The 21,091-nt window shown below is 41.4% G+C and overlaps 1 protein-coding gene across 1 annotated transcript; it reads right to left on the bottom strand.

Moving 5' to 3' along the window:
* Positions 1-10,059: 10,059 nt before the first annotated feature.
* On the bottom strand, positions 10,060-20,498 carry LOC115579673 (A-agglutinin anchorage subunit-like). The gene is made up of 10 exons (XM_030413253.1): positions 20,376-20,498; positions 16,828-17,569; positions 16,479-16,620; positions 16,221-16,364; positions 15,552-15,610; positions 13,684-13,874; positions 13,199-13,599; positions 12,399-12,498; positions 10,928-11,123; positions 10,060-10,844 (listed from the first exon to the last, which is right to left on the bottom strand). The coding sequence occupies exons 1-10, from the start codon at positions 20,496-20,498 to the stop codon at positions 10,708-10,710; spliced, it is 2,235 nt and encodes a 744-aa protein (XP_030269113.1). The 3' UTR covers positions 10,060-10,707.
* Positions 20,499-21,091: the final 593 nt, after the last annotated feature.

Here is a 21,091-nt window from a genome sequence, read left to right as displayed (position 1 = left end):
AGATCTGTATCAGTGGGATTTTTAATTGTTTCAGAGAGGAAGATATTTATCAGAATTCAGATTTTCCTTCTGAGAGAAAGTGACTTTTGCAGATCAAAGTAACTTTTCAGATTTTTTTTTCTGTGGCTAAAATCCTTTTCTATGGTATAAAAAGGCCACTTTAAAAAATGAATTCGAGTTCTGACTTTTTTTTGTCCCGAGAGTTCTGCAGAAAAAAAAAAAGTTTTCTCCCATTCTCCACAGGTGGTCTTAATTCTCTTCTGCAGAATAACAACAGCAATAATAATACAAATAAAGTGATAAAATAAATTCAAATGTTGTCTGTATTTCATGATATGTCTCATTAAAAGTTGAATCACTCACCCTGTGTGAGCCATCAGGGTTTTTCCCTTTGTAGGTGAAGGTCGAGGTTGAACCATAGTGATGTGATGCAGAGGCCAGCGAGACCAGGAGCGGCAGAAGCAGGATCACCAGTGTGGAGGCCATGATGCTGCAGACTCTCCTCTGTCTCCAGATTTGTTGCCTGCAGGGTTTTTATATATACCTGCTGGAGAAACTGACAAGCAGTCATACAAGTTGAAAGTATGTGCACTATGTTTCAGAACAATAGTCCAGCTGCAAAACCGGTTTCATTAAACAGACTAAAATAAACAAGCCTCAGTTTTCCCATAAATGAGAAACCTGTTTGATACCTTACTGTAAAGTAAGCAGGTTTACTACATATCATTAAGAGATGGAGGCAGAGGCATTTAGCTTTCTGTTTCTGTTCTGCTGTTTCTCTGCTCTGACCTGGGTGAGGGTTAGGATTTAAGATGTGAATACAGTGATGCAGGAATGAGCCCTAAAACCCAGAAATCAGTCATTATTTTTGTGTTTTCCTGTTCCCTTGTCCCAAAGTCTGAGTTCTTTAAATTGTTTTTTAGTTAAATGTGTGAAATAAGGTTGTGAAATAAATTTGTTTCACATAAAACACATCATTAAATGTCCCACAGTTTAACTATAAAGCCCTAGTTCCCGCAACAACAGGTGTGTCCAGGATCATTCATTGCAGGTATACAGAGCAGTCGCTTTGCTACTTGGGCCAAGCTTGGGTATCTGTCTCTGTTTTTTTTTCCACCACCCCAGTGTTCCAGAGTCAACTTTGGTTTTGTCCTGAAGATGATTCTGTAGAATCGAGATTTTCCTCATCTCTGCACAACAGCATCGCAATCTCCTTCTCTTTGTCGGTTTTCTGTTTTTTTGACACATGTTGCTCCCCACCTCCAGGTTGGTCTGTGCCTGTGGCTGCGCTCTGTGCACTCAGTCTGTCTGCCAGCTGTGCAACTTCTGTATAGGCCTCGTCTCATTTGGCATCATCCAGAAAAGACAGCTGCTTAAAACGAGGGTCTGACACTGCAGCTGTAATGTATACACTGTTAGTCACCATCATTAGGTTTTTTAACTCCCACCTACTGTCAATTTCTTCGACCAGCTTGCTTTTCATTTTTTTGGTAATGGGGCTGTCATCATCCATGATGGCCAGGTGACGTTTCTTTAAGTTTGCCAGCATGGGTACTGTTGCAGACAGGGACGCGTTGTCCTCTTCAGACAGCAGCTCCGTCAGGGTTATCATAGGTTTCAGCACATTTTTAATGTCCTCTACTGCATCTCAGTGTGCTGTAGTAAGGTCCAGTGTACTGCTGCTAAAGTTTGGGTCAGACAGCACTGCAGTAATGGGCCAGCATTGCTTCAGCAGTCGCTCCAACATTGAAAATGTTGAGTTCCAACGTGTAGACACATCCTGAATAATTTTATTCAGGATGATTTTATTTTATATATTATTTTATTTTATGCTGAGGGACATTTTGCTGCTCCTGCTTCTGCTTTAGCCCGGTTTTTGCCTTGTGCCCCTTTTTGAAATGTCCCAGCAGATGACACGCTGCAGCCACGGTGCGACAAATTGGCTCTTGTTTGAGCGCAGCGTTAATACAGAGCTGCAAAGTGTGCCCGGTGCACCTGACGCCCTGCATCTCTGACCATGCATGTGACTCCTTTAGTGTTTCCACACAGAGTGCCATATTAGCTGTGTTGTCACATACAACAGACACCCTCTTTGCTTCTGGAATTCCAAAGGTATCAGCAACTTCAGATAGTCACGCAGAGATGTTTCTTCCTGTGTATACCTCTTCTATTTGTTTAGTGTCAAGCACAAGACTCTGTGCTTTCCAGTCTCAATTAATGAAATGGGCAGTCACTGTCATATAGGACTCCATTTGAAGAGACGTCCACATATCCGTGGTCAAGCTCAGTGCCTCGCTGTGTTGTATTAACTCTGAAACTTTCTATTTGAGGCCCTCATATTTTGCGGTTGGTGCATTCATGATTGTCTGGCGTGCCGGCAGTGTATATCCAGGTTCCAAAACTTTTTACAAGTTCTTAAAACCTTGGCCCTCCACAACACCAATGGGCCTCATATCCTGAGCAATAAAATTGACAATTCCTTCTGTGATATAATTTCTTCGTCTGGATGACAGAGGAGGCCTAACATCAAGTGTGGTCTGGGTGTATCTAGGGGATGCTGCTGTTGCGGGCAGGTGTGCCTGCAGTTATAAAACGATTATTAGACTAAAATATTGAAATATGCCAATTCTGCAGACAAGTCAGCTTACCATGTTTAGGTGATGTGCCATGTTTGTAGTCGAGCTGTGATATACAAACTGTTTGCAAACTTTGCATTCGACTTTTTTTCTTCCATTTTCTATTTTTATAAAATGCTGCCACACTGCTGATGTCTTTGTCATGGTAGAATAAGAAGGACTGTAAATGAAACGCTTAAAAATAAATTAATATTTAACAAACCACCAGACCTAGGCCTTCTAGTACGTTCTTCAATCTGTTTGTCTGTAGTGGGTTGGGCTGGAAATAAAAAAAGTGTTATTATTCTCATATAAGACACCATTTACTTAAGGTTTTCAGGTCTTCACATTCATGCATCCTACAGGTTTTATTCAGTTTGAGAACTGTGCATTTCAACTGACATCATATTAATACTTCTAATGTAGCTTTAATAACAATCCTACAAACTAACTGAGGTCAGACCAAAGTATAACAAACTGTAGCATTTTCATGGTGACACCTTACAGTTTTCCGCATCATTCATTTGGTTCAGTGAAACGAGCCAATAAAAGCTACTGAAATTTGGTCCAAGACAAAACAAACTTTTCAAGTTAAGAATCAACCAACATCTTGACGGACTGTTGACCTGCGATTGTGTTTTGAATTTATAATGAACAGGGATGCAGTCTAGTGGTTGCTGTTTTTAATGGAAAGTTTCAGGTACTAAGCCTGTACTACATACCAACTGTCAGTCTAAAACCTACAAGAAAGTAAATGCACACATACCACAGAGTCTAATCGTGATAAAGAGCATGATTATACAAATTTACAATAAGCAGGGCGAGGACAGGCAATGTTCCATGACGCTTGTTTGTACAATTTCTCTCTCAAGCTGAAAGAGAAACTAAGAGTTCATTATATTATGAATTAGGGGTGTCACCGATAACCAGTATTGGCAGTACACTCTACACCTGTATGATGAGTGCTATTTATTTTACAATAGACAGATGAAACATACAAGAAATAAAGTGAATATGAACGTTTCTGAACAGAAGTTCTTGGGGCCTTCCTGAGCAGTTCTTCCTGCTGTGAGGGTCCCTGCCATCATGGGAAAGCGTTGCTAACAGAGGGGACATGTGATTTGATTGCGTAAGTGTTTGGGTATGTGATGCGTGTCAAGTGGAATCACCATGACTGTCAAGAAGCCAAAGTTTCACAGCAGAACATTGCATTGAAAGAAGACACTAGAAGTGAGAGACAAGGAAGTGCGGAACGAGATGCCAAACAAGTTTTGAGGTCATTGTATTTCTTCTCTGACCTAGTTAATTTTTCAGCTGTAAACTGTTTTGCTCAATGTGTCCCAGGCACTGATGGGCAGTAACGCGTTAGAAGTAACGCGTTACTGTAATCCGATTACTTTTTTCAAGTAACAAATAAAGTAAGGGATTAAAACAGTAATTAGATTACTGTTACTTTCCTGCAAGCAGGCTGCGTTACTGCGTTACTTAACCGTGATTTTTTTGAGACTGTCTCGTGAGTGACAATGACGTATGCAGGGCTGATTGCAGCGGCTGTCCTTCGCCGGACGGTCCCCGCCTCCAGCAGCTGGAAGCGCCTCGCCCGCGATCTTGCTTGAGGGTCTGAGGGTGATGCGCTGCGGAAAGACTATCGGAGCTGCGGAGGCGAGTAGCTGATGTCTGACGCACCGCTCTTTCGGAGACTGTAACGTAAACTCCCAGCGAAGCCAATCTCATCCTGGCCGCTGCACCATGCACCCGCGAGTAGCACTCTCCTCCGGGAAGACTTGGTGTCAACTTGTTACCCCTTGCGTCTAGCCGGAGGGTGGAGGGACCGCGGTTATGTCTCTTTATGTCAGACAAAAATATACCATGCAGTCCCAGAAACAATGGCACTTTCCCAGCTTAACTATGGTTGCACTATTTTATAACTTAACACATCGTGTGCCTTTGTTTACATTTCAACTAGAGCTTCCTAGAGGAAAGATTTATAATTTAAGATTACTTTTTTAAATTAGAAAATTATCAACAGGAACTCTAATGAATTATTTGTTTATTACTGCTTATTACTGAATCCATATCGAAGCATTTAAATCAGTATTGAATCGAATCGATATTGAATCGAATTGCAACCTAAAGAATCAAAATCGAATCGTGAGTTTCTTAACAATACCCAGCCCTATAGCAGAAGAGGCGGGTAGTGATGCAAAGCCCTTTGGGAGCTGGTGCTGCTGTAATATTGGCTCACACTGGGTTTGTTTATCTCATGTCTGACTGTTGTCCATTTATTTCCCACTGCCACGAAAGGTCTATTGCTTTATAGCATATTCAGGTTGTGCATCATGTTTTTGAAAACAACTTTGTGGAGGTCAAAGACGTCGACATCTGCAAAGAAGGGTTCTGTATGCTCCATGACCACTAGTTGGTAAAAGTCGGAGGGGACTGTTTTGGATAATTAATGTGCAAGGTTTTCTAACTTACCAACAACTCTGGTGACCTGCCAACCCAAAGTGTCTGAAGCATTCTCCAGAGTCGCTTCCCACACCTTTTTAAATGGCGTGTATCCAAACAGCAAAACACACATCCTTTGTTTGTCTGCAAGGTTACCAAGGTGAACTGAACCAGGCCAGATTAGAAGCAGTACAGGATGTATTTGTTCACTACAACAAAGACCAGGTGAGATCTCCTGACCAGGTCAACAGGCTGGGCCACTGAGGCAGCTGAGTTCAGCTGAACACAAACACATACCCATGAGTGTCAAGTGTTCTAACTTATTCAGAAGTTATATCTGATGCCAGGAAAATACAAGAAAAACAAACACACTCATCAGAGCAGTTTGTCCTATTGGTAACTTTTAATTTATCTAGTTGCATTCGTCAGAGGCTATGTTTTCACGCATGTTCATTTGTTTGTTTGTTTGTTTTGCTTTTTTTGTTAATTTCTCAGGGAATCATGTGGATCCAAATTAAAATCAGAAACTAGAAAATTTGAATATATTTTATCTGATATTGGATTAGACTTGATTGAATTGAAGGGGACTGTTGGCAGAAGTGTGCACTCTGCAGAGTTCAATTCTAGCTCAATATAGGCAGCAATACGTACTTCAGTTATCTTATCATGTGGCAGATTTCAGCATCTTTTTAAATGGGCTCTATAGAGGAATTTGTGGCAATCTACACATATGAATCACTTCACATGGACATATTTGAGTGGATTATAACATGAGGTGGAAAATGAGACCGTCCCTGTCTCTCTCTGTTGTCTGGACAAGTCTGTGGACGATTAGTTAAAGTTGTTTAATGCTGCTGGCCTTTGGATTTCTTTGTGAAGGACCAAGGTTGGATTTTCCGCAACAATCCAAAAGATGTGACCTGGTGAATATTTTTGTGTGCCTCGTCTTGGTGCCTCACTTTGCTCCGCTAAACAGAGAGCAGCAGTAGCTAATGTTAGCTTGAAATAAAGGGATGTTTGATTTAAACCTGGTTTAAAGTTTGTCAGCAAGACTTCCTGTCCAAGAGCTCATTCAGTTAATTGACCTGGTTTTTAAGTTGAGACTGCAAACTGCAATATTTTCAGGATGTTTTGATATAGCAGTGAGGGCAGTGGTTGATCGCTGTAATGGTTATGAAATAGTTGCATGATATTCTTGCCATTTTCAGAAAACCAACTGTAATCCAAAAAGTCCAAAATACAAGAAAAAAGGAAGTAAAGGAAGGAAGTTCCCAATTAGTTTTCAGTTGATCCAGTAATTTGTCAATTGTTGCAGCTCTACAAACATATATGAACAAACTTTGTCATTAAATTGTCATTGATTATATTCCGCCACTAAATGAGACAGTCCATCTCCACCTTCAATTGCATCATGTTACAATACTGCTGTTGTCGAATCATCTATCTCGAGTGTCTGTCAGTTTGTGCAAACATTAGCTGATGATGCTAAAGCTAGCATGAGGCAATATAGCAGTGCTGAACAGGAACTGTAGAACATGTGTGTGTTTTTCTTTCACAAACTGGCAACTCTAAGACTCTTGATCGCTGACGAAACACAGATACCACGTGATACCAAGGGTGTTACACTAATGGCTGACAAAATTTGTTAGAAGCGGAAAAACAACCAGAAGAATTCATATTTGACCAAACAAACATATAAAATGGTTAATTCACAATTATTGTTGAAGCAAAGCTCTTTATAACAGCACGCACTGGTGTCTTACTGGTTTGTCAAAAGGGGCCAGTAGTATCAACAAAAAGTGAAAGTTCCTCATAGTCAAAAGAAAAATGAATTGCCAATGGCTATAAAAATTCTAAGGAAAGAAATACCTCCTGAGTCAGCAAGAGCGGCAGCGGAAGATGGCTCATTGGCAGAAAACCCGGTAAATGACATAGGAATGGAACAGACTACAAGTAAGATGATCAGCATACCTTGGACACGAGGGAAGCTGAAAGCCATTCGCTGCCATGAATGCCGACATACCTGTGGCAGAACTGATCAGGGAGTTGTGTGAGTATTCCACCCATGGAATATGGGTGGACCTGGAGACAGGATGTCTGGCGATGCCGATTTCAAGTCCTGGTTCACCCGCTCAGTCTGCCCATTGGACTGTGAGTGACTGAGAGACAGAATGATGCATCGATCGCCTGGCAAAAAGCTCTCCAGACCTGGGAAATAAACTGCGACCACCTGTCCATAGGGACCCCATGGAGCATGAAGACCTGGAGGACTAGAAGGTTAGTGGTCTCTAAAGCAGACAGGAGTTTAGGCAGGGAAAACATTTTACAGCTTTGGAGAATCTGTCAATAATAGTCAGTATAGCTGTGTTACTTTCAGAGGGTGACAGACCTGTGACAATGTCAACGACAATGTGGGACCAGGGTCGGTGGGGCACCGGCAGCGGTCGTAGCAGACCTGCGGGGCCACGATGGGAGGCTTTGCCATGGGCACAGATGGAGTAGACAGAAACAGACTCCTTGGTGTCAGCGTATACTGAGGGCCACCAAAAATGCTTAAAGTTGAGGGATATGGTCCTTTGAAAACCCGGGTGACATACTAATTTAGATGAGTGCCCCCACTGGAGCACTTGGGACCTGGTAGAGTCCGGGACAAACATACAACTTGGTGTAAGGTCACTTGGTGGAGGTTGAGAGTGCTGAGTCATCAGGATGGATTGCTTCACAACCCACGTGGCTGTAGCCACCATACACTGGTGGGGGTAGGATGAGTTCATCAGCAATATTGTTATTGGAGATGGAGAACCGACGAGAGAGGGAGTCGGGCTTGGTGTTCCTTGAGCCGGGGTGGTAGGTGAGGGTATAGTGAAAACGACCCGGGAACAAAGACTAATGGGCCTGGTGAGAGTACAGCTACTTGACCTAGTGAAGATGGGGGAGGTTCTCGTGATTGGTCCAAACAAGGAAAGGACGAGCTGCTCCTTCTCGAAATGGTGTCCATTCCCGGAGGGTGAGGATGATGGCTAACAGCTCCCGATTACCCACATCATAATTTCTCTTGGCTGGGGCCGACGAGAAAAGAGAGCGCAGGGATGAAGATTCTGGTCTGCCGGGGATCGCTGTGATAACACCGCTCCAACCCCTGTGTCTGAGACATCCACCTCCACCACGAACTGGAGACTTGGATCCAATTAGGAAAGGACAAACACCTCCTCAGCTTCATGTGTCCATAGAAATGGAAGCTTGGTTGAGGTGAGCTGGGTGAGAGGTGTAGCCACACGGCTGTAATCACGTTTGAACTGTTGATAGAAATTGGCGAATCCCAGAAAGCGTTGTAGTTGCTTACGGCTCTCCAGTTGATCACCGCCTGCACCCTGGAAGGATCTTTCCTCAGCTGTCCCCACTCAATGTAGAATCCCAGGAAATCCACAGATGTCAAGTGGAAGTGTCAATTCTCCGCTTTGATGTACAACTTGTTTTCTAGCATCTCTGGAGCACCAGCTGGACATGCTGAACATGCTTCTCCAGGCTCTTGGAAAAGATGAGGATGTCATCTAGCAGGTGTGTTGGTGAGGCCAAAGGGCATGACCACATTTTCAAGGTGACCAAGAGGTGTATTGAAGGCCATCTTCTGCTGGTCCTTCTCACGGATATGCACCAGATGGTAAGCATTACGTAGGTCCAGTTTCAAAAAGATTGTGGTTAGATGGAGTGGTCAAAAGGCCATGAGGGTTGATGGGTATTTGTTCTTGACCGTGATGTCATTAAGTCCTCTGTAATCAATGCAGGGTCGGAGCGATACATCCTTCTTTTCCACAAAAAGAATCTTGCCCCAACAGGTGAGGAGGATAGGTGAATGAGCTGGCAGCAAGGGAGTCGTATTTACAGATCTCCATGGCGTCTCGTTCAGGATGGTGTGAGGTTGTAGAGGCGGCTTTAAAGAAGACTGGCACTAGGAAGCAGGTCGATGTCACAATTGTAATGTTGCTGAGGCGGTAGTGTGAGTGCAACGACTTTAACAAATGCACACAAAGGTCACGATTATTAGAGGGGACTGAGATGAGGTCACTAGGTGCTGGAATGGCATGAGTCAACTGATCACAGGAGGTGGCAGTAGAGTTAAGGCAATGGCAGTACACACTCCAACTCACTGTTCTTGAACCTGACCAGTCAACAGGGGGTCTTATGTAGTTTTTACCAAGGGAGACCTAGGACTAGTGGAGAATGAGAAGAGGGGTTGCAAACAGTTGAACAGTCTCATGATGATTACCAGACAGGAGGAGGGTCAGTAGGGGGTACATTGTGTAATTTGAGCTAGAAGTCTGCCGTCAAGGGCGAATACATCTTTAGGTTATTAGAGAGTGAGTATGGGAATGTTAGCTTGAGTTACTGTGTCAGAGTCAATACAATTGTCATCATCACTGAGTCAACAAGCACCTGTAGAGGGAGAGTCTGTCGAGGCCACGAGAGGGTTCCCTGGAGCTGGATACAAGAGGGGGAGGTAGTGGTGGTTTGGCTCATCAGATTCTTGAACATTTATGGCCTATTTTTCCCAAAATAAGGCTTTCTGCTCTTAAAAGACTAGTTAAAAGGTAATAGATAGAAAAATGCTATGGAACACATTTGATTGACAAAAGGACATCAGCAACAAAGAGGCTTTTAATGGTGCACTCTGTAGTTTTGGAGAAGAAATTCAAACTGAGGATTCTGATATTTACAATATTAATGAGGTCATTATACAAACTCATAAATATTGTTCTATAAGTGAATAAACAAGCTGGAAAATAAGTTGCTAGAACACTTTTTGAAGTTAGAAAGGTGGCAGGGTTTATTAAGTTTGTTGGGGCAGAAAAGAAATCAGTCAGAAAAAGACTTTTTTTTTTTTTTTTGACATTTATTCCCCAAAACTACAGATTGCTCCTTTAATCAACCTTAAAAATGTAAATGGAAGAATGTAATGTACGCAGGCAAAATAAGTTTAATGTCCACTCAAAGTTCATTTGTTTTTCTGTTCATGGTTTATTTCCCAAAAACCAAGCAAACAAAGAAGAAAGGAATCCTGCATGCCTCTCCTGCTCAGGTAAAAAACAGAACCTTACCCAAATGCATCATGGTCCTACACCTGCCCTTCTACGTATATAACCTAAGGTACCTACAGCATTACCCCAAATTCCCAAACAAACACAAAAACAAACAAAATACTAACTAAACAAAACTGAATATGCTTAATAAGCAAATGATTTAACTAAACAAATCTCTAAAAAAGTCTAAAAATAAATCAAATTCTTGTTAAATTCTATGCAAACATCTGTTGACTCTGGTGATATGCTGAGGAGGAATTTGACAGATGGCATATTCGTACATATTCATATATCATTTGAATGAACTACACACACAAATTAAGATAGATCATACTGTAATACATAAAAGTAGAAACAGTTGTAAGGTTACATTGAATCCCATGATAGTAAACACAACACCTGAATAGCCAGCAGCTGCAGCACCAGCTGTTCATCCTTCATTTTAAGTTTCATTTAACATAAAACTTTGTGTATGTAAGATACATGCATTTGTTTAAAAGTGCATTTAATTATACACATGACACCCTTCATCTAAAGCTTCATATCTTAAATCTTAACACAGTTGTTTAACTCTCTAATGTGGGCAGAGGTTGGTATTTGACCTTTGACACTTTGGTTTTGTACATGACCACCGCACTGATCATGCCGACAGCTGCAAGAAGACATCCAGCGATGAAGACCAGGTTCAGGTTCAGGTTCATCACTGGAGGAAAGAGAAGCATAATGTGAAACCACTCTCAAATACAGCAGGCGTGCTGTTAAGAAAACACTCCCTGTTCTCATTACCTGGGCTTTCAGCACTTTCTGCTGATCTCTTTAAGCGGAGGGGACCCTGGGAAACCAGGTGCCTTGAAGTCTGGGTGACAACATCTCTCTTTCTGATGCGATGACCACCTGGCTGGGTGGAGTTGATGCATCCCTGTGCACACCTGGTGTTGGGGTTCCCTGCTTCACACATCATGACTGAACAGCTGATGTACACCTGAATACAGGACACGCTGTCATTTAGCAGACATACACTTCTCTTCTTGTCAAACAACTAAGATAAACTGAAATCATATTGTTCACTCCCCCTAACAATATCAGTCATTACCAGCAAGCCCTTGGTCCCCTCTCTGTCAACATACAACCCACTGCAAGAAACCTAGGTGTACTCTTTGACACAGAGCTGACTTTCATCCCTCATATCAATAAACTGGTCCTCTATCAACTTCGCTCCGTTTCCAGAATAAAACATATGCTCACACCCCCCGATCTGGAAAAAGTAATTCACGCATTCATCTTTTCAAGATTAGACTACTGCAACTCCCTCCTGTCCGGCATTAATCAAAAATCTCTCTCTCGCCTCCAACTGGTTCAGAATTCAGCAGCTAGGCCTCTAACAGGTTTTAACAGACGTCAACACATCACTCCAATTTTAGCTTCCCTCCATTGGCTCCCTGTCTGTTTTAGAAGTGATTTTAAGATTTTATTGATCACTTTTAAAGCATGCTTAGGTCTGGCTCCGAGCTATATTGCAGATATTTTAATTCCCTATGAGTCAGCTCGCAGCCTTAGGTCCTCAGGCGGGGCCCTCCTAACCATTCCAAAGTCGAGATTAAAAACTAAGGGGGCCTTCGCCATAAGGGCCCCTCGAATACGAATGCCCTCCCGGAGGAGATAAGGCTTGCAGGATCGGTAAATTCTTTTAAATCACTTCTTAAAACTCACTTTTATAGACTTGCCTTTATGTGATGTGGCCCTTGTGTGTCTATTTTTACTTTAATTGTCTTTGAGTCTTGTTTTTGTGTTATTTTATTTATTATATTTCTGTTATTTCGCCTACTTTAGTCATTTTTAATCATTACTTCTGTTATCTCAACCATTTCATGCGAAAGATTTTATCGTCCCTTGTAATTGTAAATTGTATTATTGCTTTTTCTGTCAAAGCACTTTGTAAACCTTGTTTTTAAGAAGTGCTATAGAAATAAAGTTTATTATTATTATATTATATTATTATAAACAGCTGTCAGACCCCAAACACAAGAACATGCCTTTGGTCAAACATGTCAGCACCACGTTTATTAAAGATGGTGTTTCAGTCGCGATCATCAGGCATCAGATTTTATATTTTTTATATTACAATATTAAATTATGTATAAAAATATATATAAAGTAGGAAATTATGAATTGGACCTGTTAATTAAGGAATTAAGAGATGATCACAGAGACATTTACAGTCAGTCCCTCCAGTCTAACCACATAATCCATCCCTCACCTGGTTATTCTGACCGATGAACTTGAAGGCCTCCATGCTGAACTTGAACTGTGTTTGGTTGTCAGAGGTGTATCTTTGAATAGTTGAGTCCACGTTACACCTTATCAGGAAAAAAGAAACAGGAAAACTTGACAAATGTTCCCTCTGTACGACTTACAATGGATACCATTAACGGTTCAAAGCAGAATAATTTTCTATTGAAGGTATTTACATGACGAGGAAATGTGAAACTTCGACTTTTGCATCCAGACCAGGGATTTAAGTTTTGATTTTCCTAATCAGAACACAGTCATATTGCATCACTGCCGGGTCTCATCACCAGAGTGTCAAATATAAATTTTTTCTCATTTCCTTTGGCGTCTCATACAGACCCAGGTGCTACCCTTTTCTGGATGAGGGCTTAAACTGATGCCCTATCTGTAACAATATGAGACAGTCAGAGCTTCCTTCACCGGACATTGTATCATATATGTCACACACAGGACCAGGGTTCATGTCCCTCTTGCAGCCAAACATCAAGGATCTTTTCCTAAACCTAACCAACCGGCCATTTTGTGTCATAAACGCTTTCTGGCAGGAAGGCCTTTCATGTATGCTTAGGCCAGACACAAAGACGTGAACACAGACAGTATTGCATTCTGGAATGTGTCACCTAAAAATCATAATGCAACTGAAGGACAGATGGAGCCTTTCATAGCAGATATGTGTGATGAACAAGCTCTCACACTCTCATTCACTATGACAGGCGAATTGTTGTGTTCTCTATCACCACTAGAGGGCGTACTCATACTCATGCCTACCCATTTTCAATGATGGTGTATTTTGGCCTGGAGTTTGGGTTGTCATATGGTGCAGCGGTGCAGGATTCCACAAACAGCTCGGTGTTGTTGATTGAAGAGGTGGCCTCGATCTGCATGAAAACCCTGCTCCCTATCTCGTACTCCAGAGGGTACGAATTTGGATCCACCATGGTTCGGAACGTGCTGTCAGGATAGAACTCGAACCCGTAGGTAAACCTGCCGTAGCCTTTCTCCCAGACCGTTACGTTCGGCCTGTGCACGGTGAAGCTCTGTGACACATTTCCCCGTTTTGGGTACTGGCAGCAGACCTGCACTTCCAGCAGGTGTTTCCTGGTGATCACATCCGTCCCTCTGTCGACGGTGGTGATTTCATTCGTGAAAATGAGGTTGTCCTCATCTTCCTGCAGAATAAAAAGTCATATACTCAATCGTCATGCTGCTGAGAAGAGAAGAGCACATGAAACCAGAAAATGAACCTGTGTTACCTCGATGTGAGTGCCACATGCATTGAGGGGGATGACAGCGATGATGTGGGTGCTGTTGGAGTGTCTCTGGAGGCTGCAGACGGTGTTAGTGGGGTCGTTGAGTCGCAAATGATCCTCACTGAGTCGAGGGAATGAAGATTTCTCAATCTCTACCGTCATCGCAGACTCACTGCAGCTCACATAGGATTTAACTAGGGCAAATACAAACATTTTATTTGTCAATTATGTATACACATTATGCTGAAGAGCAGCTCATGAATCGCCTGAAGAAAGTGGCAAAGAGCTCAAAGCATCAACCTGGCCTGCAAATTCACCCGATCTCATTCAGATGGAGCATGCCTTACTCAAAAAAACATAGGACACAATGTTGTATATCAACATGTTTGTCATCTGAAAGCGTTTCAAATAACTTAATAAAATGGAAATACTCGAGTAAAATACAGGTACCTTGTTACCAGGGCCGTAGCCACCACTGAGGACACCGAGGTCATGTCCTCGCTATTATTTTCCTTAAGTTTCGTTTTATAAAACCGAAAGTTAACACGGTCGCGACCTGACTGCAGGTCTATTTTCAGAACAGCAATTGAATGAATCAGAGGAAAGATGCAACGTAGTGGTAAGAGGCTGCATCAATCCAAGTTATAATTTGTTGCAGCAAGAAAGGCAGAGGATGATCAGGCAAACAGGAGGAATGGTGAGATTTGTAATAAGCTAAGAGAATGCGAAAAATAGTGAACTAGCCTACAGATGCAACAGATAGCCAATAGAGATGCTAAACTGTAACCCACTGTAAATGTAGCCTAGGCTAAAAAATTAAAGGACATGAATGAATCAGAATATTTTAAGGCCATGTTCAGTCACAGTATGAATTATCCATCAGTAATATTATTTGGATGTTTAGATGGATAATTAATAATGTGACCAAACATGCCATTAAAATATTAGGTCAAATTATAGTAATTATGACTCAGTAGTATACTTAGACTTTTCATTTTAAAAATTCAACAGAGGCTGAGACAGGAGAGAGAGATGAAGAGGTTGAAGGGACAGAGACAGGAGGAGAGGAGAGAGAAGGAGCAGAAGGAACAAGTGAGATGCATGTGGAGTCAGGTCCATTATCAGCCCAAGACCCGGCTACATACAAAGGCCAGAGTCAGTACTCTGATGAAGAAAAAGGTAAGACTTCTTGTAAGCTATGGTATTACTGTACTTACTGTTACCTATATGCATTCTTTATTTATAAACAGTTTTGAGTCAACTGATTTGATATGGGTTAAATGTGTATTCAGTACAGAACAAAAGAAGCCTGAGCAGGATCTTTCCCTCACTCTCTCACTCTCTCACTCAATCACCATAGCCTATACCAAACACTTAACGTATACAGTTACAGATCATCTTAGTTGTACTTTTTTGTGAGGCAGCAACACCACACACACACACACTCAAATACTTCAGTTATAGTTTCTATTGTCTGCCGAATGTTGACCTCGGTATCTCAAAAATCCTGGCTACGGCCCTGCTTGTTACATTCCACCACTGAGCATGACTTGTGTTTGTTTACTTTAAAGACAACTCCACAGGTTAAATTCAAGTTTACACCAAGTGAAGTGTATCCATGGATAGGCTTCAGTTTGTATGAATGAAGAACCATGATGGTATTTTCAATATACAATTGATGGTTATGTTTCGTAGCAAAGTTAACAGGAACACAGCACTTAACATGAGTCCAGGTCTTGCATTTTTAAAAAATGTTCTCCCATGTACAATTCATCACCAGTATTTGACACCTCAACATAGAGTTCGGCACCTGATTCTACAATTGTAGTTACAGTACAAAATGTTGTCGTTAAAGTAAGGCTTGAACTCACCTATCTGATCCACGACGTCCACCACAACACACCTCATCTCAGACTGGTAGATGCTAGACCTGGAACGCATCAGTAAAACACCGTTACAACATTTCAACTGAGGAGGTTCATGTCTGTTACTCATTTTGGCTGATTTTGTCATTGTTAAAGTCTCCAGTAATATGTAAGACGTTTGGTTTTGAACATTTGAAAAAATTAAAGGTATCAACCGAGTGTGAAGAAATAACAGTTTTTACACGTTGTCAGATATGTCTATGTGTTGCCTTGCAGAGATATCTACTGAAGTTAGCATGCTAGCCAGCTAGCTCCAGCCTGTCTTGTAATACCTTTGCAAGCTCCTAGTCGGGACCACTTACTGCACAGCTAACTGAGCTAACTAGCTAAAGGCAGGAGTTTAGCAAGAGTAAGTGGTTACTCATTACATGTTGCCTTATATTTGTTTGGAATGAACTAGTGAAGACTGAAACTACACTTTCCAGTCTTAAAAAACAGAAATGTAAAATGTAGTTTGAAAATGCTTTTTGAAACTTTTAAAAACTTTTGATACATGTTTTCCTCTCACTTAATATTCAATGAATTATTCCTTATCCTTAAAATCTTGGCAGTTTGATAAGTTCCTTATTTTTTGTAGCTTTTCTAATTTTCACTTTCTCTCAACTCTGAGCTCACCCTGCCATGGCTTCAACAGCAAAGCAGATTGAGAAATAATTTCCCAGCTCGTCCGTGATGGGTGTCCACCTAATGGCAAAATCGCCATTTGTGGTCCTGTGCTTGCTGATATTCAAGGGCCCACTTAGGATGATATCAATTATTCTGCATGAAAACAAAAGAAAGAAAACACAGACTTCATTAATATGATATTGTTTCACCTGCTGAAATTATAAAAATGTTTTCTCTGCCACATTGATCTCGTTGATTATTACTTACGTTGCTGATGAAGCTTGTGCTTTGACTTTTATCTCCAATTCTTTGTTGATCTCTGCCTGGATGCGTGCTCCATTTGCAGGTGTTGGTGGCAACAACCTTGGCAAGTAGAGCCCCTCCTGACATGACGGAGCAGGAGAGTCCACTGGAGTTAAAAGAAATCAAATCAAATTTAAATTCCAAATGTAATTATTCCACCACAAAGTTTCAACATTACATATGAGGATGTTGCCTGAGCTGCAACATTCATAAACGTTTCCACTCAATGTCAAAGTCTTTAAGATATTAAAGAATAAAGATTTGCTCATTATTAATGTAGTCAGAAAATTATGACATGTGAAACCGGACTTACCCAGAAAAGAGAAATGCAAAGGTAGTTTACTGAGAGGAGCGCCAGGGTACGTTGTGGTTGGAACTGTGGTTGTGGGGTAAGCGGTGGTTGTTGTTGTGGGGGCAGCTGTGGTTGTGGTTGTGTGCCACAACCACCACCACGAGGTTGTGGTTGGAAGTGTGGTTGTTGTCGTGGGTGCATTTGTGGTTGTGGTTGGAAGTGTGGTTGTGGGGTAAGCGGTGGTTGTTGTTGTGGGGGCAGCTGTGCTTGTGGTTGTGTGCCACAACCACCACCACGAGGTTGTGGTCGGAAGTGTGGTTGTGGTCGTGCGTGCAGCTGTGGTTATTGTTGTGGGGGCAGCTGTGGTTGTAGTTGTCTGCCACCACCACGAGGTTGTGGTTGGAGCTGTGGTTGTGGTCGTGGGTGCAGCTGTGGTTGTGGTTGGAACTGTGGTTGTGGGGGCAGCTGTGGTTGTAGTTGTCTGCCACCACCACCACCACGAGGTTGTGGTTGGAACTGTGGTTGTGGGTGCAGCTGTAGTTGTGGGTGCAGCTGCAGTTGTGGTTGTTGGCCACCACGAGGATGTGGTTGTTGGCCACCATGCTTGTCTCTTTGCCCTCACAGGCAGTGGCGCCCTGTAGGACCGGGATCCATCATCGTAGTTCAGACTGATGCTCCTTTTTGGGAAGTCCTCCACAACCATCTCAAATCCATAAACTCTGCTGTCAGCAGGGGCGGAGCGGTAGTTTAATGTGCAAGAGCTCTACGGATGTGAATAATTACTAGTTAAGTTAGACATCAATCAATTCATCAATATGTTTCCTCATACCTTGTTTATGGATTTGTTGACTAACCTGATCTAAGTCGAAGCCTGAAGGTGAGGTGCACGAGCTGCACTCCCCAGATCTGATACTTCCATATCTGCATCGAACGTTGTCACCGTCAGGATCAAACGACGGCAGTTTGTATGTTCGTGGACAGTTTTGGGGCACTCTTGAATAGAAAACATTAACAGTTAGAAACAGCCTTCTGTAAAGTGTGTTGGCCATGTTGACAGTTAGGAACGGTGACACCGTAAGAATAAAACACACATAGATCTGCAGTAAAACCAGGAATTTGGTAAACGGGAGCTTGATTGAATACGCAACTGGACAATGGTAAACTTCTCTCCATCTTGCCTACGCGCAAAGCCCCCCACTCTTTTGCCAAATGACACAAAACATGTCATCTGAAAGATTTTTGAGCAGATGTATGAACCACAGATTCTTGTTTTACATTTTGTATGTGTAAATCTACAGACAAATAGTGTGATCTATCAGGCGTCTCACCAAACACTGATCATCCTGCTGGCAGATCTTTTGGTTTGTAGACGCGCTGTAGGAAACATTCCCGGTAACAATTTTGCAGTCTACGTTTTGCTTTCAGCCCAATTATTTCAGTATTTTTGGACTTGATTTTGACAAAATTGTCTGGCTGCCACAATATATCTTCAACATACTACCACTGGGAAAGCAGGACATCTCTCACAGGTTCTTCAACAAAATTAGACTAGACTAGAGACTATTGATTAGAGTTTAATTAATCTGTTTCATGCTCACTGCAGGGAACTTACCGTAGGAGAGGTAGAATGGCGATGTCTGGTGATCTGTTTGGTTTCCCAGTGTCAGATCTTGTTCCCAAATCCACTGAGGTCAGTTGAGACCAACTGCTTAAATGGTTTCGGTTTGAGACCCAACAGCAGCTGGATGTCCTGGTATGTGTGGAAACAATATTCTTGATTAATTGTGTGCAACTCGGTGACTTAAAGCCGGTTTGATGACTGAGACAAAGCTTCACAAACTTCACTCTATAAATAAAGAACAGCAGCAACAATATTGTTATGATTTAATGAAACAAAAAACTCACTTCAAATTAAAAGGTTTGTCACTTGGGACTCTTCTTGTTGAGACCGTCTCACTTTCGCACCATCGGCCGATATATTGTGCATTGTAGCTGCTGTCGAGTGTGCCTCTCCGATAACTGGTTCTACTGCCACAGTTGCCGTTGTAACAATACCAGTTAAGTTGGTGCATACAATGGGTAAAGGTTTCCCTGCTGCGAATGTCGATCTGTGGAAAAGATGAGATTAAGCATTTGTCCAGTTGGAGATGGTTCCTCTGCTGAAACTACAGAACTATTTTAAAATGAGATTTCTTTATATTTTCTAAATGTAATGCAATCTGCGTTAACAAGAAGGTTTACCAGAGGTGATAAGTTCATCGCCTGAGGTGGAAGGAGTCAATTTCAGAAAAACTAGAACATCTATTCATCATTGTTAGATGAATGCGCTAGCGTCATCATCAGCGTCAAAATGGTGACCAGTGAGCCTCTTATTCATCCACCAATAATTTTGCAATATGTTGATGAATTCATTGTTTGAATGTGGATGTAATTAAGGGCAGACAAAAAACAAAACAAAAAAAACAATATATATCATCTTGAAACTTCTCCAGTTGTGATAAGTTGCTTTAAGACCATCATATTATAAATTACAAGACTTGATATGTGGTGTTTACATCTGCCGTCTAACTGCTTTCGTTTGCGTACATTTCTGGAGCAGAAATCTAATATAAAAAAAATCTAAACAATTTTTTTCAATGTTTTCTTCCTATTTCTTTGAAAGATGAAAATTCTCACTTAGGGAAAAAACTGTGAACAAAAAACAATGATAACAGTTCTGGTAAAAGAATATAAGATGCAACATAATAAAGAAAGATGAAAACAACCTATGTTACAGAGGATCATAAATCAATTAATATCTATTTCCTTACTTTTTTCCTTTAAAATCTGAGTTCAAAGTCTAAATTAAATTGTGCGTATGTGTGTGTGTGTCATCATGACAAAAAGTGGTCCTGCAGAAACCATTTGTTGTAGGAACAAACACAGAGGCAGCTTTGAGTACTGACCATGAACATGCTGAAGGGAATAATGGCTGATGTTATCTCATCTTCAGATCATCTGTAGCTTCTTTATCAAAATACTAGTACTAAGAAAATACTAAGAAACATTAAGGCACAGTTGCTTTACATGTTGTGCCAAAACTGAGAGATATCGGCCGTGAAAACTTGTAGATATTTTAAATAACTTCCTTCAAAAGTGATAGAATCTTTTAAGTTTCTTTGGTATGCAAACAAGATCCGTATCAGTGAGATATTTATTTTTTCAGAGAGGAAGATAGTTATTAGAATTCAGATTTTCCTTCTGAGAGAAAGTCTGACTTTAGGCTCAGAATTCTCCAGATAAAAGTAACTTTTCTGATTTTTTCTTCTTCTGTGGCCAAAAAAAGCCTCAAGCCCATTTTGAAAAATGAATTTGAGTTCTGACTTTTTTTGTCCCCAGAGTTCTGCATAAAAAACACATTCTTATCCCATCCTTCACAGGTGGTCTTAATTATCTTCTGCAGAATAACAACAGCAGAAATAATAATAATAATAATAATAATAATAATAATAATAATAATAAAGTGATACAATTGATTCACACCTTGTCTGTACTTCATGTTACGTATCATTAAAAGTTGAATCACTCACCCTGTGTGAGCCATCAGGGTTTTTCCCTTTGTAGGTGAAGGTCGAGGTTGCACCATAGTGATGTGATGCCGAGGCCAGCGAGACCAGGAGCGGCAGAAGCAGGATCACCAGTGTGGAGGCCATGATGCTGCAGACTCTCCTCTGTCTCCAGATTTGTCACCTGCAGGGTTTTTATATATACCTGCTGGAGAAACTACAAGCAGTCATGCAACTTAACAAGGTAGGTCCACTATGTTTCAGAACAATAGTCCAGCTGCAAAACTGGTTTCATCAAACAAACAGATGGATTAAATTCACCATGTCTCAGTTTTCCCATAAATGAGAAACCTGTTTGATACCTTATTGTATAACAAGTAGGTAATCTACGTCTCATCAATCAGAGGTGGAGGCAGAGGCATTTAGGTTTCTGTTTCTGTTCTGCTGTTTCTCTGCTCTGACCTGGGTGAGGGTTAGGACTTAAGATGTGAATACAGTGATGCAGGAATGAGCCCTAAAACCCAGAAATCAGTTTTGCACATCCAGTTCCGTCATCTCAAAGTCTGAGTATTTTTATTCAGTTGAACTGTCTGAAATAGGGTGTCTGGCTACCACAAATTATTTACACATTTGTTTCTACGACCTAAAATCCATCATTAAATGTCCCACAGTTTAATCTTGAAGCTCTTCATGTGTTAGAAACAGTTAGCGGTTGCTAACAAGTGTCTGAATGAGGCCAC

This window comes from Sparus aurata, chromosome 4, assembly GCF_900880675.1.
Source record: "Sparus aurata chromosome 4, fSpaAur1.1, whole genome shotgun sequence".
Lineage (NCBI taxonomy): Eukaryota > Metazoa > Chordata > Actinopteri > Spariformes > Sparidae > Sparus > Sparus aurata.
Note: the sequence above shows the minus strand (reverse complement) of the source record. Positions and strands in the feature narration are given on the sequence as shown.

What these genes read in the sequence shown, in the direction of transcription:
- LOC115579673 (XM_030413253.1), bottom strand. Translation starts at nt 20,498, where the DNA reads ATGGCCTCCACACTGGTGATCCTGCTTCTGCCGCTCCTGGTCTCGCTG. An exon ending in ACCCTGATGGCTCACACAGG is followed by an intron (nt 17,570 to 20,375) that starts GTGAGTGATTCA and finishes TCACATCCGTAG; the next exon opens with AGCTCTTGCACATTAAACTA. An exon ending in CATGTGGCACTCACATCGAG is followed by an intron (nt 13,600 to 13,683) that starts GTAACACAGGTT and finishes TTTATTCTGCAG; the next exon opens with GAAGATGAGGACAACCTCAT.